General features: G+C 39.7%; 1 protein-coding gene across 1 annotated transcript; it reads left to right on the top strand.

Annotated features, from left to right (window-relative positions):
• Positions 1 to 24,496, top strand: LOC147331719 (uncharacterized). Its single transcript, XM_086287920.1, has 23 exons — positions 1 to 41; positions 912 to 947; positions 1,036 to 1,350; positions 2,260 to 2,568; positions 2,915 to 3,202; positions 3,321 to 3,614; positions 3,752 to 4,045; positions 4,180 to 4,473; positions 4,825 to 5,118; positions 5,248 to 5,541; positions 5,893 to 6,186; positions 6,321 to 6,614; positions 6,744 to 7,037; positions 7,167 to 7,460; positions 7,812 to 8,105; positions 8,240 to 8,533; positions 8,663 to 8,956; positions 9,083 to 9,376; positions 15,218 to 15,511; positions 15,633 to 15,926; positions 21,671 to 22,015; positions 22,992 to 23,120; positions 23,218 to 24,496. The coding sequence occupies exons 1-23, from the start codon at positions 11 to 13 to the stop codon at positions 23,355 to 23,357; spliced, it is 6,003 nt and encodes a 2,000-aa protein (XP_086144046.1). The 5' UTR covers positions 1 to 10; the 3' UTR covers positions 23,358 to 24,496.
• The last annotated feature ends 1,018 nt before the right edge of the window (positions 24,497 to 25,514 follow it).

Raw genomic sequence — 25,514 nt, forward strand, 5'->3', positions numbered from 1 at the left:
ATTGACCAGGATGTGCGGTCATGTAGAGAGACTGGTTTTAGGTGAGTTAAAGGGGGGGGGTGAAAGAGGTCTGTGTGACTGGTCATGTCTAAAGAAGCTGCAGCTACTTTCAGCTTATTCACAAAAGGTCACCACAGCAGGTAGTTTGGTGTATTTATGCACTGGATCCCCTCTTTGCACAGCCCCAAAGGAATTTGTGTCTCCTTTCAAGATCAAAGGAAAATTATTAGTGCTTTATCCCAACAAATTTAGTTTTTGAATCATTACCAAAGCATAAAATAATACATTAAAAAACTATAAAATAAAGTTTTGTAAACTACAAACATATAGAGTCACGGGTGGAAAAGAAAATCCCACTGCTGTTATGTCTTTTATCAATGAAGGGTAACAGCGTTGAACACAGAATAAAACATGATGATTTATATAATTAAGATATAAAAATGAACAAAAAATAATTCAATGTCAAAATGGCTGTGTTAGTGTTAGAGTGACGATTCGGGAGCAGTTTACATTGTTGAAAATCCTTAAATGGCCAACATCATCTTCAAGCTTTAGATATGAATGTTTTGCATGTAGTCATTGATTTAAGAACAAAGCTGTAAGTAGCCTGATGTATTTCTTTTTCTTTGTTCACCGTGAAACACTGAAAAAGCAAAAATACATCAGACATCAATTTAACTCCTGTTGGGTTGAGAAGGCTGAGCTGTGAAATTTATGTTTTTAAAATATTCAACACATGGGTAGCACCGGCCATATTCTTTATAGAGAAAAATAATTACAGAGAAATTGGAAAAATTCAGTTCTTCACTGAAATTCTTGTGTTCTCAAGTTGAATGAACAACAGTTTTACCATTTATGATGTAGAATTTTACATGGACACACTGATGCATCGTTTTGATTCTTCCCTCTAGTCTCTTTTCTCTTCATGACATCTTCACCTGTTGCAGGTTGGTCCATTCTCCCATGTAACAAATTCCTGTTTTTGTTTTGTGGGAAATATTTGGATTTTGAATCTTTGTTATATCTCTCTGACAGATGGTCAGATCAGACTAGCTGGGTCTGGGTCCACTCAGTGCTCTGGAAGAGTTGAAATCTATCACAGTGGCTCCTGGGGAACAGTCTGTGATGATGACTGGGACTTAAATGATGCTGAAGTGGTCTGCAGACAGCTGGGCTGTGGGGCAGCAGTAAATTTCTATCGATCAGCTCACTTTGGTGAAGGTACAGGACAAATCTGGCTTGATAATGTGGCCTGTTCAGGAACTGAAAGTTCTCTAACCACATGTCAACACAGAGGATTTGGGAAACATAACTGCGGACATGGTGAAGATGCTGGTGTCACATGTTCAGGTGAGACGAAAATTTTGTGGTTGGTTCAAGCTTAACACATGAATATGTATCTTTGGACATTTCTTTGAAGCTACTTTAGTCATTGATGCTACAAAATGTCCTAACTCTTCTGTTTTGGTAAATCCAAATCACATTTTCTGACAATCTGATATTATGATTCTAATTATTTTTGGCTTAAAAACAAAATAGACAAAAAAGCAGAGCTCATCTCCAAATGATAAAAGTAAACAACTCAGCTAGACTCTTTTTCATTGCTGAGTCCCAAAGATTTTGTTTTTACTGGTAGAGTGTCTGAAGCCATGCATGCAGTGGTTAAGACTGTTGCTTCACAGCGTGAAGATCCTAGTCTGGGTCTTCTCTGTGTGGAGTTTGCATGTTCTCCCCAAGTATTCTAGCTTCCCCAGTCCAAGGTTAAGACATCCATGTGGTTAGATTAATTGGTGATTCTAAACTGACCATGTGTGTAAATGTGTGAATGGTTGGATGAGTTAGCCTCGCGGCAGACTGGTGACCTGTCGAGGTTGCTGCCTGGCTCCTTTTCTATGACAGCTTGTATAGGATAGAGCCCCACTGCAACTCAGAAATGAAAGAAAATCGATGGATGTTTTACCTGCATATGTTACATTCGAGTTTGAATGTTTTTATTCTTAGTTGAGACAGGTTGTAGCAACATTTACTGTATATTCAGTTTGTGTTACTGTCCGTATGTTGTTCCATGGCTCTGACTGTTACACCTGCTAACTCGGAATTTCTCTCTTAATGTGCAACAAAGGACCACCTGTTCGTTTTGCATTTGTTTTAGTTGAGCAAATTCTGCAGGCCTCTCCTGTACATATAGATTTGATCATTTCCATGTGTTTTGTGTGTAAAACATTGAAACTCTGTTAATCTTCTCTAATTTTTTCATAGTTGGACAGATAAGATTAGTTGGATCAACTCAGTGCTCTGGAAGAGTTGAAATCTATCACAGAGGCTCCTGGGGAACAGTGTGTGATGACAGCTGGGACTTAAATGATGCAAAAGTGGTCTGCAGACAGCTGGGCTGTGGGGCAGCAGTAAATACCTATGGATCAGCTCACTTTGGTCAAGGTACAGGACAGATTTGGCTTGACGAAGTGGCCTGTTCAGGAACTGAAAGCTTTCTAACCGCATGTCAACACAGTGGTTTGGGGAAACATGACTGTGGACATGGTGAGGATGCTGGCGTTGCCTGTTTAGGTGAGAAAAAAGATTCATTTATAAATACTTAATAAGGTATAGATGGTCATCACTTTAGATGTCACACAAAATACTGAAGTAACAACTAATCACTGCTTGAATTAACCATGAACTAAAGATATTAGATATTAAATGTTGTAATCATTCAATCTTTCTAGAAGAAAATCCAAGCCAAAGGTGTGCGTGAGAGTCTAAATGTTCAAAAACTTTCATTTCTTACATTATTTAAAAAAAATGCATTTTTCTGCTTATTGTGACTACATGCTCACTATTTGCCTCTTTTAATTTTAAAAATGAAAATGAAGATGTTATACATTCAACTCTATGTTGTTTTGCTTTTCAACAGACAAACCAAAACCCAGGATCTCCATTAGTCCTTCTGGTCAAGTTACCTGGGGTCAGAATGTCGCCATCACGTGTTCGATCACAGCTGATCAGTTAAGTGGAGCATTTATCTTCACAAAGACCTCAGGCTCATTCAGCAGGAGAATAACATCAAGCAGAAACTCTGCTACCCTCAGTATCTCTAATGTAAACCTTGACAATGAGGGATCCTACCAGTGTCAGTTTCAGAGGGATTTGATTCCAGACTCCAACGCCCCTCTAAGTGATTCTGTGAGACTCTCAGTGACAGGTAACTTTTGATAAAATTTATACAATTTAATTTAATATAATTTTAATGTAATTCCTAATGACAAGTTCCTTCTTTAGTTTAAAGGAAATATGAACTTTTCACATATATTATTTTTCAGTCAACCTCCCAAAGCCCAGAATCACCAAGAATATTATTGGTGCAGTCACCTGGGGCCAAACTGTGAGCATCACTTGTTCAATCTCCACTCAGCATTTAGGTGGAACATTCACTCTGCAGCAGACCTCAGGCTCATTCAGGAAAAGCCAAACATCGAGTACAAACTCTGCTACCTTTAATATCCCTCAAGTGACCTTCAGTAATGAGGGATCGTATCAGTGTCAGTATCAGACAAGAGTTTCAAGTCGAGACTTCAACTCCCCTCAAAGTGATTCAATCAGACTCTCTGTTACAGGTAAGGAGGAACTTTAGTTTGTCTTTTTCTTTTCATCATCTCAAATAGATTAATTAAAACAACAACAATTTGAAATATAGAGCTAAACCTCAGAAAGGCAAATATATGATTTTGTGTTTTTGTGTTTTGTGTTTCAGTGATCCTCCCAAAGCCCAGCATCTCTAAGAGGCCAGCTGGAGAGTTGACCTGGGGCCAAACTGTTAGCATCACTTGTTCAATCTCAACTCAGCATTTAGGTGGAACATTCACTCTGCAGCAGACCTCAGGCTCATTCAGGAAAAGCCAAACATCGAGTACAAACTCTGTTACCTTCAACATCCCTCAAGTGACCTTCAGTAATGAGGGATCGTACCAGTGTCAGTATCAGACAAGAGTTTCAGGTCGAGACTTCAGATCCCCACAGAGTGACCCTGTCAGAGTTTCTGTTAATGGTAAGAGACAAAGATATTTCCTTTTTTTGTTTTCTGTTAACTTTAAATAAAAGTTCAGTTGAAACCAAGTTGGAATGTAAAGTCATACCTTTCCTGAAAGGAAACACTCACTAATTTATTTATTTATTCTTCAGTAATCCTCCCAAAGCCCAGCATCTCTAAGAGGCCAGCTGGAGAGTTGACCTGGGGTCAAGACGTTAGCATCACTTGTTCAATCTCAACTCAGCATTTAGGTGGAACATTCACTCTGCAGCAGAGCTCAGGCTCATTCAGGAAAAGCCAAACATCGAGTACAAACTCTGCTACCTTTAATATCCCTCAAGTGACCTTCAGTAATGAGGGATCGTACCAGTGTCAGTATCAGACAAGGATTTCAAGCAGAGACTTCAGCTCCCCTCAAAGTGATTCTGTTAGAATCTCTGCTACTGGTAAGAACTGAAATGTGAAATTTTCTATTTGGGCACACTGCTGATGAAATGTTAAAGAAGTTGTAAGTCAGCTTCTATCAGCCTACAAGACTATAAGTGCACTTGATCGACTCATTTGTCAGAATGATTTGCAAGGTTTCAATTAGTTGGATTTTCTGAAAGAAAACAATAGCATGGAATTTGGCTAAATACAGGGTAAATTTACATTTAGTAACATTGGCTGGACAGTCGAAAGGGAAAATATATTTTCCAGTCATTGTTTCAATGTGTATTCATGTAGTTCACAAAGGCAATGAAAGAAGCTAGGAAGATATCACTTTTCTCACAGACCACTATTCGGTTATTTCTCAGTGATCCTCCCCAAGCCCAGCATCTCCATGATTCCTGTGGGGAATGTGACCTGGGGCCAAGACGTTAGCATCACTTGTTCAATCTCCACTCAGCATTTAGGTGGAACATTCACTCTGCAGCAGACCTCAGGCTCATTCAGGAAAAGCCAAACATCGAGTACAAACTCTGTTACCTTCAACATCCCTCAAGTGACCTTCAGTAATGAGGGATCGTACCAGTGTCAGTATCAGACAAGAGTTTCAGGTCGAGAATTCAGATCCCCTCAAAGTGATTCAATCAGACTCTCTGTTACAGGTAAGGAGGAACTTTAGTTGGTCTTTTTCTTTTCATCATCTCAAATAGATTAATTAAAACAACAACAATTTGAAATATAGAGCTAAACCTCAGAAAGCCAAATATATGATTTTGTGTTTTGTATTTCAGTGATCCTCCCCAAGCCCAGCATCTCCATGATTCCTGTGGGGAATGTGACCTGGGGCCAAACTGTTAGCATCACTTGTTCAATCTCCACTCAGCATTTAGGTGGAACATTCACTCTGCAGCAGACCTCAGGCTCATTCAGGAAAAGCCAAACATCGAGTACAAACTCTGTTACCTTCAACATCCCTCAAGTGACCTTCAGTAATGAGGGATCGTACCAGTGTCAGTATCAGACAAGAGTTTCAGGTCAAGACTTCAGCTCCCCTCAAAGTGATTCTGTTAGAATCTCTGCTACTGGTAAGAACTGAAATGTGAAATTTTCTATTTGGGCACACTGCTGATGAAATGTTAAAGAAGTTGTAAGTCAGCTTCTATCAGCCTACAAGACTATAAGTGCACTTGATCCACTCATTTGTCAGAATGATTTGCAAGGTTTCAATTAGTTGGATTTTCTGAAAGAAAACAATAGCATGGAATTTGGCTAAATACAGGGTAAATTTACATTTAGTAACATTGGCTGGACAGTCGAAAGGGAAAATATATTTTCCAATCATTGTTTCAATGTGTATTCATGTAGTTCACAAAGGCAATGAAAGAAGCTAGGAAGATATCACTTTTCTCACAGACCACTATTCGGTTATTTCTCAGTGATCCTCCCCAAGCCCAGCATCTCCATGATTCCTGTGGGGAATGTGACCTGGGGCCAAGACGTTAGCATCACTTGTTCAATCTCCACTCAGCATTTAGGTGGAACATTCACTCTGCAGCAGAGCTCAGGCTCATTCAGGAAAAGCCAAACATCGAGTACAAACTCTGTTACCTTCAACATCCCTCAAGTGACCTTCAGTAATGAGGGATCGTACCAGTGTCAGTATCAGACAAGAGTTTCAGGTCGAGACTTCAGATCCCCACAGAGTGACCCTGTCAGAGTTTCTGTTACTGGTAAGAGACAAAGATATTTCCTTTTTTTGTTTTCTGTTAACTTTAAATAAAAGTTCAGTTGAAACCAAGTTGGAATGTAAAGTCATACCTTTCCTGAAAGGAAACACTCACTATGTTATTTATTTATTCTTCAGTGATCCTCCCAAAGCCCAGCATCTCTAAGAGGCCAGCTGGAGAGTTGACCTGGGGTCAAGACGTTAGCATCACTTGTTCAATCTCAACTCAGCATTTAGGTGGAACATTCACTCTGCAGCAGACCTCAGGCTCATTCAGGAAAAGCCAAACATCGAGTACAAACTCTGCTACCTTTAATATCCCTCAAGTGACCTTCAGTAATGAGGGATCGTACCAGTGTCAGTATCAGACAAGAGTTTCAGGTCGAGAATTCAGATCCCCTCAAAGTGATTCAATCAGACTCTCTGTTACAGGTAAGGAGGAACTTTAGTTGGTCTTTTTCTTTTCATCATCTCAAATAGATTGATTAAAACAACAACAATTTGAAATATAGAGCTAAACCTCAGAAAGCCAAATATGTGTTTTTGTGTTTTGTATTTCAGTGATCCTCCCCAAGCCCAGCATCTCCATGATTCCTGTGGGGAATGTGACCTGGGGCCAAGACGTTAGCATCACTTGTTCAATCTCCACTCAGCATTTAGGTGGAACATTCACTCTGCAGCAGAGCTCAGGCTCATTCAGGAAAAGCCAAACATCGAGTACAAACTCTGTTACCTTCAACATCCCTCAAGTGACCTTCAGTAATGAGGGATCGTATCAGTGTCAGTATCAGACAAGAGTTTCAGGTCGAGAATTCAGATCCCCTCAAAGTGATTCAATCAGACTCTCTGTTACAGGTAAGGAGGAACTTTAGTTGGTCTTTTTCTTTTCATCATCTCAAATAGATTAATTAAAACAACAACAATTTGAAATATAGAGCTAAACCTCAGAAAGCCAAATATATGATTTTGTGTTTTGTGTTTCAGTGATCCTCCCCAAGCCCAGCATCTCCATGATTCCTGTGGGGAATGTGACCTGGGGCCAAACTGTTAGCATCACTTGTTCAATCTCCACTCAGCATTTAGGTGGAACATTCACTCTGCAGCAGAGCTCAGGCTCATTCAGGAAAAGCCAAACATCGAGTACAAACTCTGTTACCTTCAACATCCCTCAAGTGACCTTCAGTAATGAGGGATCGTATCAGTGTCAGTATCAGACAAGAGTTTCAGGTCAAGACTTCAGCTCCCCTCAAAGTGATTCTGTTAGAATCTCTGCTACTGGTAAGAACTGAAATGTGAAATTTTCTATTTGGGCACACTGCTGATGAAATGTTAAAGAAGTTGTAAGTCAGCTTCTATCAGCCTACAAGACTATAAGTGCACTTGATCCACTCATTTGTCAGAATGATTTGCAAGGTTTCAATTAGTTGGATTTTCTGAAAGAAAACAATAGCATGGAATTTGGCTAAATACAGGGTAAATTTACATTTAGTAACATTGGCTGGACAGTCGAAAGGGAAAATATATTTTCCAATCATTGTTTCAATGTGTATTCATGTAGTTCACAAAGGCAATGAAAGAAACTAGGAAGATATCACTTTTCTCACAGACCACTATTCGGTTATTTCTCAGTGATCCTCCCCAAGCCCAGCATCTCCATGATTCCTGTGGGGAATGTGACCTGGGGCCAAGACGTTAGCATCACTTGTTCAATCTCCACTCAGCATTTAGGTGGAACATTCACTCTGCAGCAGAGCTCAGGCTCATTCAGGAAAAGCCAAACATCGAGTACAAACTCTGCTACCTTCAACATCCCTCAAGTGACCTTCAGTAATGAGGGATCGTACCAGTGTCAGTATCAGACAAGAGTTTCAGGTCGAGACTTCAGATCCCCACAGAGTGACCCTGTCAGAGTTTCTGTTACTGGTAAGAGACAAAGATATTTCCTTTTTTTGTTTTCTGTTAACTTTAAATAAAAGTTCAGTTGAAACCAAGTTGGAATGTAAAGTCATACCTTTCCTGAAAGGAAACACTCACTATGTTATTTATTTATTCTTCAGTGATCCTCCCAAAGCCCAGCATCTCTAAGAGGCCAGCTGGAGAGTTGACCTGGGGTCAAGACGTTAGCATCACTTGTTCAATCTCAACTCAGCATTTAGGTGGAACATTCACTCTGCAGCAGACCTCAGGCTCATTCAGGAAAAGCCAAACATCGAGTACAAACTCTGCTACCTTTAATATCCCTCAAGTGACCTTCAGTAATGAGGGATCGTACCAGTGTCAGTATCAGACAAGAGTTTCAGGTCGAGAATTCAGATCCCCTCAAAGTGATTCAATCAGACTCTCTGTTACAGGTAAGGAGGAACTTTAGTTGGTCTTTTTCTTTTCATCATCTCAAATAGATTAATTAAAACAACAACAATTTGAAATATAGAGCTAAACCTCAGAAAGCCAAATATGTGTTTTTGTGTTTTGTATTTCAGTGATCCTCCCCAAGCCCAGCATCTCCATGATTCCTGTGGGGAATGTGACCTGGGGCCAAACTGTTAGCATCACTTGTTCAATCTCCACTCAGCATTTAGGTGGAACATTCACTCTGCAGCAGACCTCAGGCTCATTCAGGAAAAGCCAAACATCGAGTACAAACTCTGTTACCTTCAACATTGCTCAAGTGACCTTCAGTAATGAGGGATCGTACCAGTGTCAGTATCAGACAAGAGTTTCAAGTCGAGACTTCAGATCCCCACAGAGTGACCCTGTCAGAGTTTCTGTTACTGGTAAGAGACAAAGATATTTCCTTTTTTGTTACCTTTAAATAAACGTTAAATTGAAAGCAAGCTAAAACATAAACTCATACCTTTCCTCAAAGGAAACACTCACTAATTTATTTATTTATTCTTCAGTGATCCTCCCAAAGCCCACCATCTCCAAGAGTCCAGTTGGAGTGTTGACCTGGGGTCAAGATGTTAGCATCACTTGTTCAATCTCAACTCGGCATTTAGGTGGAACATTCACTCTGCAGCAGAGCTCAGGCTCATTCAGGAAAAGCCAAACATCGAGTACAAACTCTGCTACCTTTAATATCCCTCAAGTGACCTTCAGTAATGAGGGATCGTACCAGTGTCAGTATCAGACAAGGATTTCAAGCAGAGACTTCAGCTCCCCTCAAAGTGATTCTGTTAGAATCTCTGTTACTGGTAAGAACTGAAATGTGAAATTTTCTATTTGGGCAGACTGCTGATGAAATGTTAAAGAAGTTGTAAGTCAGCTTCTATCAGCCTACAAGACTATAAGTGCACTTGATCAGCAGAGTGAAGCTGACCCCCCACCCACTTGAAACGTAAAGGCAAATAGGCGGAGCGGTTAGTGCTACGTTTGTGCAGATTTGTGCAGGTAAAATTAGCGTTTGTGCTGCTACGGTTTCCGAGATATTAAACTTTATTTTATAGGTCATTCAAAGGTCACCATCCCCCCAGACTGCTCCAAAACGGGCCAAAATGGTCTACTTTTTTAGTGCTACGTTTGTGCTGGTTTGTGCAGGTAAAATTTGCGTTTGTGCTGCTTCTGTTTTAAAGATATTAATGAAAATGTAAAGGTCAACCAGCCCCCCCACATTACCCAAATCCAACAAAAGTGGTATCAAACGTTTGTGCTATGTTTGTGCTGGTTTGTGCTGCAAAGATTTTCGTTTGTGCTGCTATCATTTTAAAGATATTAATAACAATTTCTAGAGGTCATCAGAGGTCAACCAGCCCCCCCACATTAATTAAATCAAACAAAATGGGTGTCAATCAACTGTGCTACGTTTGTGCTGGTTTGTGCTGCTAAAATTTTCGTTTGTGCTGCTTCTGTTTTAAAGATATTAATGAAAATGTAAAGGTCAAAAGGTCAACCAGCCCCCCCACATTACCCAAATCCAACAAAAGTGGTATCAAACGTTTGTGCTACGTTTGTGCTGGTTTGTGCTGCAGAAATTTTTGTTTGTGCCGTTATTTTAAAGATATTAACAAAAATTTCTAGAGGTCAACCAGCCCCCCCATATTAATGGAATCAAACAAAATGGATGTCAAACGTTTGTGCTGGTTTGTGCTGCAAAAATGTTTGTTTGTGCTGCTAACATTTTAAAATGTTTAATAAAATAACATCTTGATGCGTGCTTAATCATCCAGGTAAGTAAATCCCAAAAGGTTGATTCTGTTCATCTGGACATTTTCAGTTGGAGAAATGTTTCGTCACTCATCCAAGTGACTTCTTCAGTCTCAGCTGACTGTAGGTTTCCCCAACCTTATAAACAGTACATGTGCATAGTGAAGAAAACTAGCGCCACTGAATGAACAATGTGCCGGGGGGTTAATTCCATGATTGTTAGTATGCAAATTCTTATGACCATTGATCAATGACAACTAATCAAAGCCTATTGATCAATGGCCATGAGTACCATTCACAGAAAGTGGGGAATGGCTACAATCACAGCATTGTAGGATGGCGAAAGATGTACCCTTGGGCCCCCCTTCTCGATCCAGAGATGGTCAGCATCCTGACAGCCCGATGGACGAAGCTGTCTCTCAGTCTGCTGGTTCTGCCCCGGAGGCTCTTCAGTATCCTTCCTGATGGCAGCAAACTGAAGACGCTGTTGAAGGGATGAGTGGAGTCACCTGTAATGGAGACGACCTTCCAGATGAGGCAGGTGCAGTAGATCTCCTGGGGAGGGAGGCAAGAGAGGTCCCCACAATGCTCTCGGCTGCTCTCACTACCCGTTGTCATTTTTTCCTGCAGAACCCAATGCAGGAGTCATACCACACAGTGATGCAGCTGGTGAGGATACTCTCAACTGTGCCTCTGTAAAAGGTGCTCATAATGGGGGTTGAATCTCTTGTGCTTCTCAGTTTGCAGAGGAAGTAGAGTCACTGTTGGTCTTCTCCACATTCAGGGACAGGTTGTTGTTGCTGTACCACTCTGCCAGATGGTTAACTTCACCCCTGTAGTAGATCTCGTCGTGGGTCAGCAGAATGAAGAGAAGGGAGCTCAACACACATCCTTGGGGAGCCCCCGTATTCCGTGTTCTTGGGCTGGAGGTGTTGCTGTTGACCCGTACTGTCTGCTGTCTTCCTGTCAAGAAATCTAGCAGCCCGTTATACAGCAAGGTGCTGATCCCCAGCAGATCCAGTTTGTGAATGAGTTGCTGGGGAATGATGGTGTTGAATGCTGAACTGAAGTCTATGAACAGCACTCTGACATATGAGTCTCTAGTGTTCAGATGTGTGAGGGCTGAGTGAGGGGCAGTTGAAATTCCATCATCGGTTGAGCGTTTTGACCGGTATGCGAACTGAAATGGATCCAGGTTGGGGGAAAGCGATAATTTGATTTGATGCATGACTAACCGTTCAAAGCACTTAACTTAATAATGATGGAGGTGAGTTTGACAGGACGGTAGTCCTTAAAGCAGGAGATAGATGACTTCTTGGGTTCAGTAATGATGGTGGAGGGATCTCCACACACTGTCTGGGGATTGTGTCACCACGGTCTGTAGAGTGGGCTTGTAGTCTGTGATGGTTTGTATTCCTTGCCACTGCCTCCAAGTATCTCTGCTGTCGCTGAAGCTTTGCTGTAGCTGATGCCACGTGACAGGTTTGCCCTTGCTGTTCTTAGACTCACCTAATTCCCGGCTCTGAAGGCTTGCATTTTTCAACTTTAGGAGCATTTAAACCTGACCTGTGAGCCATGGTTTCTGATTGGCCCAGACAGTGATAGTCCTGGTCTCTGTGACATCATCGATGCATTTTGGGATGTAGGCAGTGACAGTTTCTGTATATTCCTGAAAGTCTGTGGTGTTGTCGTGTGTGGCGGCCTGTGGTGGAAAAGCAGTGCCTCTGAGGACCCTTCTGGCCACACCTGTACCTGCTTACGAACTGGTTTGGTGACCTTGACCAGGGGCCTGTGGGAACCCATGGCACACCTAGATTTCTGCCTGTACTGACCCTTATGCAAAATAGGTGGAATTAAGACAGTTCCAAAAGCAAACACAACTGATCAGTGCTGAGAGTGGTCCTGTTGCTGAGGTTGGGATGATCCTGTAATCTCTTATGAACGACCTCCAACGCTTCTATGACTGGGATGCAAGTGAAGACAGATGTAACATCTCTCTCTCACTGTACATGTACTGTTTATAAAATTAGGGAAACATAACCTGCACAAACAAAATAATTTGCAGGACAAATGTTTGACATCAATTTTGTTCGATTTGAAGAAGGTAGGGGGGGCAACTTCACTCACGGGTGTTTATAAGGTTGGGGAAACCTGCAGTCAGCTGAGACTGAAGAAGTCACTTGGATGAGTGACGAAACATTTCTCCAACTGAAAATGTCCAGATGAACAGAATCAACCTTTTGGGATTTACTTACCTGGATGATTAAGCACGCATCAAGACATTATTTTATTAAACATTTTAAAATGTTAGCAGCACAAACAAACATTTTTGCAGCACAAACCAGCACAAACGTTTGACATCCATTTTGTTTGATTCCATTAATATGGGGGGGCTGGTTGACCTCTAGAAATTTTTGTTAATATCTTTAAAATAATAACGGCACAAACAAAAATTTCTGCAGCACAAACCAGCACAAACGTAGCACAAACGTTTGATACCACTTTTGTTGGATTTGGGTAATGTGGGGGGGCTGGTTGACCTTTTGACCTTTACATTTTCATTAATATCTTTAAAACAGAAGCAGCACAAACGAAAATTTTAGCAGCACAAACCAGCACAAACGTAGCACAGTTGATTGACACCCATTTTGTTTGATTTAATTAATGTGGGGGGGCTGGTTGACCTCTGATGACCTCTAGAAATTGTTATTAATATCTTTAAAATGATAGCAGCACAAACGAAAATCTTTGCAGCACAAACCAGCACAAACGTAGCACAAACGTTTGATACCACTTTTGTTGGATTTGGGTAATGTGGGGGGGGCTGGTTGACCTTTACATTTTCATTAATATCTTTAAAACAGAAGCAGCACAAACGCAAATTTTACCTGCACAAACCAGCACAAACGTAGCACTAAAAAAGTAGACCATTTTGGCCCGTTTTGGAGCAGTCTGGGGGGATGGTGACCTTTGAATGACCTATAAAATAAAGTTTAATATCTCGGAAACCGTAGCAGCACAAACGCTAATTTTACCTGCACAAATCTGCACAAACGTAGCACTAACCGCTCCGCCTATTTGCCTTTACGTTTCAAGTGGGTGGGGGGTCAGCTTCACTCTGCTCACTTGATCGACTCATTTGTCAGAATGATTTGCAAGGTTTCAATTAGTTGGATTTTCTGAAAGAAAACAATAGCATGGAATTTGGCTAAATACAGGGTAAATTTACATTTAGTAACATTGGCTGGACAGTCGAAAGGGAAAATATATTTTCCAGTCATTGTTTCAATGTGTATTCATGTAGTTCACAAAGGCAATGAAAGAAGCTAGGAAGATATCACTTTTCTCACAGACCACTATTCGGTTATTTCTCAGTGATCCTCCCCAAGCCCAGCATCTCCATGATTCCTGTGGGGAATGTGACCTGGGGCCAAGACGTTAGCATCACTTGTCCAATCTCCACTCAGCATTTAGGTGGAACATTCACTCTGCAGCAGAGCTCAGGCTCATTCAGGAAAAGCCAAACATCGAGTACAAACTCTGCTACCTTTAATATCCCTCAAGTAGGGCTGCCACAAACGATTATTTTGATAGTCGACTAGTCACAGATTATTTTTGCGATTAGTCGACTAATCAGATCATCATCCATTGGACGTAAAACTACAGCTTATTGCACCAGCAGCATCTGCTCTTATATAACTATCATTAGCTTACAGCTTGAAGTGTTTAAGGTCTGTGCTAACTAAAAATAAAGACAAGATGATAGTTTATTAAATTGTAATGAAATTTGCAGATTGTTTCGGTGAAGTTTAATAAACTCCTTGCTATCTAAAATATAACAGGACACTGGAGTATATTCTGGAGCATCTCACACTTCTGATAATCAGTTGTCTGCTTGACGTTTATTCAGCTGTGTAAAAACTATAACTTTAATCTCAGACAAACTGATTTACTCAGGAACAAATAAAATACTAAAAAAAAAAAAAGCCAAACAATAACATTTTAAGTTATCTAAGTGACTCATATATATTTAACCTGAGTAGCGAAAGACGGCGGTGGGTTTGAAAACGATTTGCGGGGAGTCCGGTGTTCTCACGGCGCTAGTGAGCCTAGCCCCCGGCTAGCTAACGAGCTAGTGGGTAACAGATGTCTCCGAAAACGTCGGAGCGCTTTTGAAAATATGTGGTGTCCTGATAAACTGAGCAGATATTTGAGGTTTACACAGCTACATTCTCGCCTGAAAATATGTTAAACGTTTATTTTGTGACCCAGAAAGAATAATAAGAGTAACATTAAAACTAACTAGCTGCCGCCATTGTTGGAAACTGCGCTGGGACACAACTGCTTCTTCTTCTTCTTCGGGGTTTAACGGTAGCTGACATCCTTGTACATGCAATGCTGCCATCTTCTGTTTCAGTCCGTTATTAAACTCTTAAATCCTGCCACTTATTCCTGCGTCTTTTGTGATCTTACAAAGCTTCAAACGACGCGTCGACTATTAAATCAGTCGTCGACGATTTTGATAGTCGACGTAATCGTGACTAGTCGACAAATCGTGGCAGCCCTACCCTCAAGTGACCTTCAGTAATGAGGGATCGTACCAGTGTCAGTATCAGACAAGAGTATCAAGTCGAGACTTCAGATCCCTACAAAGTGATTCCGTCGGAGTTTCTGTTACTGGTAAAAATTGAAATGTAAAATTTTCGGCTGATTGCTGATGAAATGTTAAAGAACTGTAAGTCTCCATTTCTCAACCGAAAGTTATCCTTTCAGCCTCTGTGCCACTGTCACCTTAATTGAAATGGAATTGAGTTGACAGGAAGCTAAAGTGAAATGAAACTCATACCTTTTCTAAGATGAAACACCCACTATGTTATTTATTTATTTTTCAGTGATCCTCCCAAATCCCACCATCACATCAAACACTGGTGGTGCAGTAACCTGGGGTCAAGATGTTAGCATCACCTGTTCAATCTCAACTCAGCATTTAGGTGGAACATTCACTCTGCAGCAGAGCTCAGGCTCATTCAGGAAAACCCAAACATCAAGCACAAACTCTGCTGTCTTCAGAATCCCTGAAGTGAATTTCAATAATGAGGGATTGTATCAGTGCCAGTATCAGACAAGGGTTTCAGGGCGAGAATTCAGCTCCCCTCAAAGCAGTTCTGTCAGAATATCTGTTACATGTAAGAAAAAAGATTTGCCTATTATGATTTATCATTTATGTGGATGAATACTGAAATTCAATTTAGTGAGTTATTCCTCACCAAAAAGAAAATAAACTAATAATGTGTTATATTTCTTCAGTGATCCTCCCAAAGCCCAGTGTCTTCGTGATGCCTGTGGGGAAGGTGACTTGGGGACATCGCGTTAGCATCACTTGTTCAATCTCTACTCAGCATTTAGGTGGAACATTCACTCTGCAGCAGAGCTCAGGCTCATTCAGGAAAAGCCAAACATCGAGTACAAACTCTGCTACCTTCAATATCCCTCAAGTGACCTTCAGTAATGAGGGATCGTACCAGTGTCAGTATCAGACAAGAGTATCAAGTCAAGACTTCAGCTCTCCAAAAAGTGACCCTGTCGGATTGTCTGTTGCTGGTAAGAGAAACCTATTTTCTTTAACTCAAAATGAAAGTTGAGATGTTAAGTAAGATACGTAATTCCATAAACCTTTTCTTTACTGTTACAGAAGAAATCTGATTAGCAACCTTAACGGTGACTTTAGCAAAGATGGCAAGTTAAAAATACAAAAACAACATCATCAGTAGATTATGCTGATGAGATAGAGCAAAATACTTGAGTTTCCAGACTCTGAGAAAGAACTTTAGTTAAATTGCTGGGGTTTTCTCAGTTGTATTATTGAGTGTCTACCTTACAATATACCGGTAAAGCGCCTTGAGGCACAGTATAAATAAAGCCTAATTGAATGGCTAGATAAAGCTGGGTATTATGTGCATAGCATTGACAATGTATGCTATGTCTTGTAATGATACCACGTAAGTGAAGCATGTATAATGCAAACAGAATTTGTCCTAGCAAGTGTAACCCCCCTCAGTCTCTATTTCCGGTGCTGTATGAGTAAAACTCTCTGGACTCGAGATGGGTAGGGCTCAGGCGTGGTTTATTCCCCTTTTTGTGGGTCTCTGCAATAACATGGGACATGAATAACAATGGGTTTCCAGCAACAGGATTCCGCCCAAACACAGCAAAAGCTTCATTGCTACTAACGGATAAGCTAATGATCGTATAGTGGAACTCTGTTTTCTTAAAATAAATAAAAAACAAATATTGATTGAAAAATAAAATGGCAACAAAACTTATCACGGAAAATAAAATAGAAACATTACTGCATTGTGGTTTAGGTAACAAAAGAGAAATTAATTCACTTAAATGCACATTCATGTAAATATAAATAAACTTCCAGACCAAAGCCACAATTTCCTTTCATGTACAATAGTAAATGGAACAATGCTGCCATCTACTGGGCAAAACTTAATAAGCAGTATTTCTTGAACAGAATTAGCCTGCAGCTCAACCAAATACATGTTTCAAATACACATACCTGCAATAACATGGGACATGAATAACCATGGGTTTCCAGCAACAGGATTCCGCCCAAACTATCAAGAGAAGTTTCAAAATTATTAGACACGACAGTCTCCTCTAGCTGTTAGCTGCTAGCTCAGCGTGTCCATTTTTCCCACCGTCTAACCCATAATTGCAAAACAAGGTCATAAAACTGAAATCTACTCAGATGCTACTGTATGGGCAGTTCATGCTGTTAATGCACTGTCATGTTAACTTCAATGAGGATTTTCAAATATGTTTTAAACTCATGTTCAGTCAGGGCGGACTGAGGAAGAACTTACCACAGCAAAAGCTTCATTGCTACTAACTAGCTTAGGGAAAGCCCGTTTACCAGTAGCAGACTTCCGCTGCGGATTTTCAAAATAAAAGTTTCAAAATAAACCCATGGTTGCGATCCCAAGTTTAACAGGAATTTAACAACAACAAAACCATATTCATTCTTTTACATCGTTACACAAGGAACAATCTGGAACTCCATAATTAAACTTAGTGTTTGAAGAAGACTGTCCATTTACATGAACAAACTGGAATCTATTAATCAGATATAATGCAAACTACTGCATTGCAGTACCTTTATTTCGTATAGCATGCTCTAAGCATTGTATTGGAGATTATATATCGGAATTTCAGGAGCAGGATGTTACCTCGAAACCAGAGGTGAGTAGTAACGAGCTACATTTACTCCGTTACATTTACTTGAGTAAGTTTTGTTCTGAAAAAAACATTGTGTGTATTTTTTATCATAACTCTGGTTTTACGTGGCCCATCGACACAATTCCAAAAACTGGTATGTAGTTTGAAGTCCGCACTTTCGACCCAAGTTGAAATGGAGACTCTGACTCGCTGCATCTTGTAGCTGTGTCGTCTTAAATCGGTCGTATGATTTTGACGCGCCGGCGCGTCCGGTGACCCCACACAGCAAATCCAGCATGTCCAAATTAACACTGTCAGATTTGATTTCAACACTATTAAAGTGTCTATATGGGTCCACACCAGAGAGTGTTAATTTAACTCTTTTTGGAGAGTTGGTACGTTAACTCTGATTTAGTGTTAAACACCAAATCTGTCTGGAGTTGATAATTTAACACTTGGTGTTAAGAGTTTATATATTAACTCTCAAAGAGTATTTTAGTTTAACTACGTAAGAGTTATCTTCTAATTCATTCTAAATAGCGGGAATTTTACTGTTCTGAACTAGAAATTTCTTTTGGAAATAAACATTTACTAAAAAGATGCAATGGTTTTTGAAAAACATTTATTCTGAACTGTGCACCACAATTTCAAAACATTTTCTGAAAGATGTAACAGTGTACATGTTCTCACTTTCATTAGAATTTTGTTTATCAAAAGGTCTGACATGGTAAATGCAAATAACAGCATTCTCATCACTTATTTCTTCAATACAATATGCATGTCCTTCATTCATCCCTTTGTGGAACTTCAACGCACTTCTGCTCTCCCCCATATTCCATCTTCACAAGCATATCCTGTGCGGAAATTGAATAAAAATTAGTTGACACTAATTAATGGCACAAATAATCCAGTAAACAATTGCAGCACAGTAAAAAAAAAAAAGGAATCCTCTTTGAGCCATTACTTGTGTAAAGTATTTTCCCAAAAGACAAGGACACAGGCAACAGGTAATACTGAACTAAATGTAAAACCTCAACCTTTTTCATTTTTACCTAAACCGTGTGCACAAAACTCTGGAGGGATCTATGCTAACGTAGAATCCAGTCAGGACGTCTGCTACTGCTGTTTGCTCGTTTTTTGTTTTTTTTTATGGGCGATCGTTTTCAGGCTTCAAGTAGCACCATTATACCAACATTTCACATTCTAGACATTGTTTTAGGTGTATTTGACCAAAAGTTTGACTGAAAATTCACATGCAAGCTTTTTTTCAAGGCTGTGGTATTTGCCCGCAAACAATACCTTTCAGCTAGCTAAAACAGAATATTGTGCTTTCACCGAGCAACATGGCTAATGCCTTTCACACAGCTTTGTCTCAACTCCAAAGAGCCACAGAAGTAAAAGCTCATAATAATAATTGAAACAATCTTTGAAAAAATGACTTGCCAAGCATGGCAAACAACTCAAATATGTAGAGCAAAATGTTCTGAAACGGCTTCACTTCAGCTTCGATTGGAGCCGTGCTGAGGGCGGAGTCTGTGAATTTACTCTGTTGGTGTCATAGCCCCTGTAGGAGTTCAGAGTTAAGAGGTCAAGAGTTAATGTTTCCATTGTAACACCTCCAGATTTGACAGAGAAACACTAATTTTTAACATTAGATTTTAACTACTATCATTTTACACCTCAGAGTTACATTAAAAGAATGTGACTCTGCTTAGAGTAAAATTAACTCTACTTTTGCAAGAAGACTATTAACACCAAAACATTTAACACTTTTGAATTTGCTGTGCAGAGGGTTAAAGTCAGTTACAGCACTTTCAGAAAGACGTCTACTGTGATGACGTCTAATCATCACAGTTTCTATGCTATATGTTAGAACAAGATCTAAAGTGTTACTAAAGCGGTGAGTGGGTTCTTTTAGATTTTGAGCAAAGCCTAATAAAAGAATAAATGCCATGTTGAGGCTGTCATTTTTAGCCTGTACATGGATGTTAAAATCAGCCACAATCCTTTTTTTATCTGAATTGAGCAATAAATCAGATAAAACGTCTGACGTCTGTGTAAGGTCCAGGTGGACGATAGATGATAACAAATAAGACTGGTTTTTGAGTTTTCCAATTAGGGTGGACAAGGCTAAGCATCACGCTTTCAAATGAATTCAAATACTCTCTGGGTCTTTGGTTGATTGATAAGCTGGTGTGGAAAATTGCTGCCATACCGCCCCTCAGCCTGTGCTTCGAGGATTCTGAAGGAGGCATTGATTCATTTAAGCTAACGTAATCAATCTGCTGCAACCAGGTTTCTGTAAGCAGTCTAAAGTGATTTGTTGATCAATTATTCATTCCTTTACCAACAAGGACTTGGATGAGAGAGACCTAATTTTTAATAATCTGCATTTCACTATTCTACTCTTTGGTGTGAAAGTGGATATTGCATTATTCTTTCTTTGTGATTTTTCATGTTTAAGTGATTTTTTTCCCAATTTTTAGTTTGTTTTAAGACACAGTCTCTAAGGGGATGGCCGCCGGGATGATTTTAGGGAGACAACAGGAGGAGAGAAGTTGCAGAGGCATATTTAACTGCAACTCTGCTTCTCTGGATAGTCACATTTTGTGGGGTTTGGCCAAACAAATCGGCCAAATTTCCATGAGATGAGAGAGCTGCTCCATTCGAAGTGGGATGGATGTCATCTCTCCTGACAAAACAGGGTTAGGGTTAAAAATCCTCCAGTACGTTTGCATAAAAAATATGGTAGTGCTATACTAATATGATAATAAAAGCATTTTTAAAAAGCTCTATTTTCTGTTGTCTATAATGTAGAGGGTAACTTTTCCTCCACAACTAAACAGGAAAATCAGTAGAGTGAAGGGTTAAAGCAGGATTCGCCAGTGCAAATGGTGGCGAAACCCTAAGATCAGTTGTAGTGGCTCAGCGTGAGGAAAAGAATCATAACTCATAATAACTGAATAATAATTAACGTGAGGTCCAGTAGATTTTCTTAATGTGGAGGCAGCTCTTTGTGGATTTGCACAACTGCATTCAAAAAGATTTGAGCAGATCTTTCACATCTACCTTACAATATAAAGCGCCTTGTTGTTGTGATTTGGTGCTGTATAAATAAATTGAAAATGAAAATTGAAATTGAACACAATCTCTTTCCTAAACTAACCGTATACTGTATACAATTGGTGCAAAGGTCGAATTTAGTGAATTGATCTATGCATCATCAGCTTTAATGCAGATTAATTTCCTTTACTTCATGTAACCTAACACTAACCATGAGCACCACAGCCACTGTGCACAAGCCCAAGACAGTACAACAAGCTGACCTGTTTATCCCGGACAAAACTACCCAATATTTTTATGCAACATTGAAATAACACAAAGTTAGTAGAGCTTAATTTATTTTGCAGGATGTTTCACAATAAAACGTTTTTTTTAATCAAAACACATCATGTACAAATCCCATATGTAATTCGACTTATGATATTAAATGTAATCTTAAATTTGCAGTTAATTTAGTGTCACAGTCCTTACCTTTTGTGTCTCTGTTGATCTTGAGCTGATAGAAATGTTACATTTGGAATTACCTGCCAATTAAAAAACATTACTTCCAAAGTGCTTGCTCCTCTTCTTCAGGACTAGCTGCTGAAGTACCGTGACTTAACTTGTGTAATTTACAGGCACCTGCACTCATTCCAGCCCACTTTAACCCCCAAGTATAAACACTATAAAAGACACTGTTGAATATAATATGTGTTTTGAAAATGTAAGGATGAAAAGTAAAAAGTTGCCAGAAAATTAAATACTCAAGCAGAATTCCATGGTAGACTATTTTGAGAGCAGTGCTTAAAAGTGGACTTTTATGTTTTTATAGCTCCAGCTACAATAACCCCTGTTCCCTGCTGGACAATCTCACCTTGCAAAGTCTGTACATTTTGTTACAGCACTCTAATCCAACAGCATATCGATTACAAATGGCAGTGGAACTTTTCAATTAGTTTTTCCTACAGAATATAACCCAGAAATATCAGCTTCACTTCAGCTTGTTTAATAGTTTCAATGCATCTTCAGAATCCTTAATCGACCCTAAATTGTGTTTACTCTGTCTCACTTTTACCCAGTGACACTGCAGCAGCCCAGCATCTGCCTGACATCTCCTAACACTGGGCTGGTCTGGGGTCCTGAAGGTGTAGAGGTCATCAGAGGTGATGACTTTGTCTTCACCTGCTCCATTTCCTCCCACTTTCCTGGAGGGGTTTTCTCCCTCATCTTCTCGGGCTCCAACATCACAGAGACCAAGCCAGCTGTCAATAACTCAGCCTCCTTTACTTTTCCTGAAGCTGACTATGAACACCAGGGCAACTACAGCTGTGTGTATGAGGTCGTAGTTGTCTCGAGGAAATTCACCTCAACCTTCACAGCAATGAGTGTCACCATTAAGAAGGCTGGATTGAAGCTGTACTTAAGTAAGACCTATAATTGATTTGAAAATTACCCTAAAAAACAAATATATTCTCTGGGTGTCCGTTGAGCTCAGGGCATCCTCAGAAAACCATTATTATTAATGACACTGGTGGCTGTTCGGTGAAGTGCCACCTAACATGCATTTTTATGAGAACTCCCAAAACAGGGATGAGACATACACAAGGCATTCCTCACTATTATATTGCTTGGTGACATGTACTTGATGTTATACGAACCGGTGGGATTGACTGTATTGGTTAGTAACAGTTAAACATAGGGTAATAAAAAGAAAAGTTAACTTGGATGTTACGAACCAGCTAATGCTATATACATGCTGCATATCTCAGTAAAATTGAGGTAGCTAAGCTAACCTTTTGGTGATGATAAAGTTAGCAAAAATGTGATTAGCTGGCCAACTCATCAGCACCACAAAAATCTGCTTAGTTGTTACTCCATCTGCTAAAATGAATTGAAAATGGCCAGTTAAGTTACCAGACCAATCTTTGTTGGACCGTCTTTCTTCTGGCTAGTACTGACTTATCTGTTCATGGCCTTGGTTTACTTACCTTAATGTTGTTATTTACTTTTTTTTGGTCACTAGCGAAAAAAACCTGTCTCAGTCAATAATTGTGTTTTTTGCTTTTTTTTGCTTTGTCATTTGTTTTGTGCTAACAGCCAGTTGTTTGTGTTCTGTGTACTATGGTTACTCATTGTTGACCCTGAAACTACAAGAGAGTCACTTAGGCAAGGCAAATGGGAGGAAGTGTTTTAAATCATATCCTGTGGCCTGACCAATCCTTCACATAGAAATCAGTGTAGAGACTGTGAGAGGCAACTGCTGTCGGGGAAGACAAGAGAAGTTAGGATACACTCCACTCAGACAGTGGCAATATAAAACATTTAATATCTGAGAAAAACATTTCTACTGTATGTTAAATAACACAAATTTCATGTTTTTCTCATGTTTTTCTGTTGTAGTGAGTATGATCACGATCGTCTCAGTCTCAGCGCCCCTATTGCTGCTTCTGCTGGTCCTGACTGTGGTCTTCCTGGTCTGCAGGAGAAGGAAACAAGCTGAGAAGTCTGAAGACCTTGTCCATTTTCAAAGTGTGTGCGCACAGAGTTACAGTACATTACAATAACAGATGAACTGAGAAAGTATTTCAATTTGCTGACGTATGATATTCTAATGTTTGTGTTGCAGTTATTTCAAACAATTACACCATTGATGGTGAGGAAGAGCCGCATTATATCAGTTTTAAGCAGAACGACACAACGAAGAAGGTGGATCAAGGACAGTGTATGAAGACAGTTGTGTGTGAAGAGGATCATGATCATGAGTGAAAAAGAAAATGAAAGGGCAGCCAACTTTTTATTTTCAGTTGGAGTAGAAGTGAAACCTGACCTGTTCAAAAACAGAATAAATACCACAGCACGATAATACTTTTAATAATTCAGTCATTATCAGCCCAAATGTGCTCTCTGTGTTGCTTAGAAAAAGATTTCTTAGTTTATAAATAATTATGAAACACTCAGCAAATACTGAGACTTAAAGTCTCAGTATTTGCATTATTAATCATTATCGCAGGTCAAGGTCATAGGCCACTGTTCTATCATAGGACTCAGTGTTTAAATGTAATGATATTTGATTATTCTTTCTAAAGGAAAATGCTAATGAGACATGTGTACCAAATATTGATAGAATTATCAAAAATACAAATTCTGAATTTTAGGCAAAAAGTGAACAACTATAAAAATAAACTTACAAATAATCAAAGAGCTGTGTACATTTTGGTATGTAACACAGTAACGCTAAATTTATTAATTATTCAGTTATTCCAGTCAAAACACAGAGGATAGTTCCAGCAAATCACACTTTACTTTTATATAACTAAGTGAGGTGAGTGGTCACACACAGTTACATTACTTACACTCGGTAGCTATCCTCAGGTTGAAGAGTGCTGAGCTCCACGTAGCTATGATCTATTTTATACTGTATTCTAATAACAAGTGATGTGTAAGTTGATGCACTTATTATAGCAAATAATAATCATTTTCATCATCATCGTTGTTGCTAAATTTAAATGTAACCTCATCATTTGTGGTTTTAATCATTGTGTCATTACTGTGCACATGGATGTTGTTCAGCTTTACTCCAAATTCAAATAAAGGCTGCTGCCAAAATATCGAAATGCTTAAATCTCATTACACACATAAAGAATTTCAACTATTTAGGAAATTATTAATAAACTAATGAAACAATTGTGTTTAGATTTCTTTTTGGCTGGTAGCTTTTTTAAAGACGGGGTGGGGGGTATTATTTTCACGTTGGACTTTTTTTGCTCTAAATAAGTGTAAACTGCATTTAAAGGGTCACTTTACCCAAACCGGCTAGAAAGCAACCCGAAGATTCTAACCTTACTAATCATTTTAATTACACATAATTACACATTCGAGTAACACACAACAGGTCGTGTGTGCGTGCATATGTTTGTATGTGTCTGTGTGTGGGGACGTGTCATGTTTTCATTTTTAAGAAAGGAGAAGTTAGCAGACATTAATATGTATATCTGGTCATCTAGGATGCCCTCTGGACCCAGTGGAGGTGGTGAGTGACAGGAGAATGGCGGCTAAGCTGTCATCCCTGTTGGACAACATCTCCTGCCTCATGCAGGAGACTCTGACAGCACTGAGCAGCTCCTTCAGTGGGAGACTGCGGCACCCACGGTGCGGGACGGAGAGATTTCACAGGTCTTTTCTCCCCACTGCTGTCAGACTCCACAATAAAGACTTTAACTGAACAAAACAAAAATTTGCTGTAACAAAACAAATTTCCCACCTGTGGGACTAATAAAGGTCATCTTATCTTATCTAGTGTGCAATAGCTGTTGTTTAAATACAGAGTCCCCCTCCTCTTTTCTTGTGAACAGTCCTATCCTCTCTGAGGAGCTAGCTCAACAGCCACATCCACAATGTTATTATTCTGGCACAGTGTCACGGTCCTGGGTGTTTAACCCAGCATTTGTGTTTGGACTAGGGCTGTCAATGTTAACTCATTGACGTGGATTAATCCGTCATCACGATTTACATGATTTAAATTTTAAACGCAGTTAACCCATCTGGAGTGCAGAATGACTCAAAATCACTGAAATGTCTCTGTCAAAGCATATCGGGCAGTTTGTTCATTCTGCGCTCCAGATGGGTTAAATGTACTAAGAATTTTAATTGTGTTAATCGCATTAATGTTTACAGCCCTAGTTTGGACTTTTGATTCTAGTTTGTTTGAAATTCTGAGGTCAGGATTTTGTTCCTAGTTTTGGTTTATAGTTGTTATCCCTCTGTTTATATATGTATTCTGTGTGAGCCCTGCACAGCCTGGTCCTGCTCCTTCTCCGCCACAGATCTCTGCACCTCCTAGTCCTGTTCCACCAGCACCAGGTTTCTGCACCGCCTGGTCCTGTTCTGTTCAAGGGTCCCCATTTCCACTGGTGTCAGCCTCCA

Source organism: Aulonocara sp. 'chitande type north' Nkhata Bay, linkage group LG4, assembly GCF_057382095.1.
Source record: "Aulonocara sp. 'chitande type north' Nkhata Bay isolate Kocher_YH1m ecotype deep benthic linkage group LG4, A_spYH_male_GT1.1, whole genome shotgun sequence".
Taxonomy (NCBI): domain Eukaryota; kingdom Metazoa; phylum Chordata; class Actinopteri; order Cichliformes; family Cichlidae; genus Aulonocara; species Aulonocara sp. 'chitande type north' Nkhata Bay.

Bases quoted from the DNA above. Each gene is read 5' to 3' on its own strand.
- LOC147331719 (XM_086287920.1), top strand. From the start codon at position 11: ATGTGCGGTCATGTAGAGAGACTGGTTTTAG. The intron at 4,474-4,824 runs GTAAGAACTGAA...GTTATTTCTCAG, and splicing joins TGTTAGAATCTCTGCTACTG to TGATCCTCCCCAAGCCCAGC. The intron at 22,016-22,991 runs GTAAGACCTATA...TTTCTGTTGTAG, and splicing joins TGGATTGAAGCTGTACTTAA to TGAGTATGATCACGATCGTC.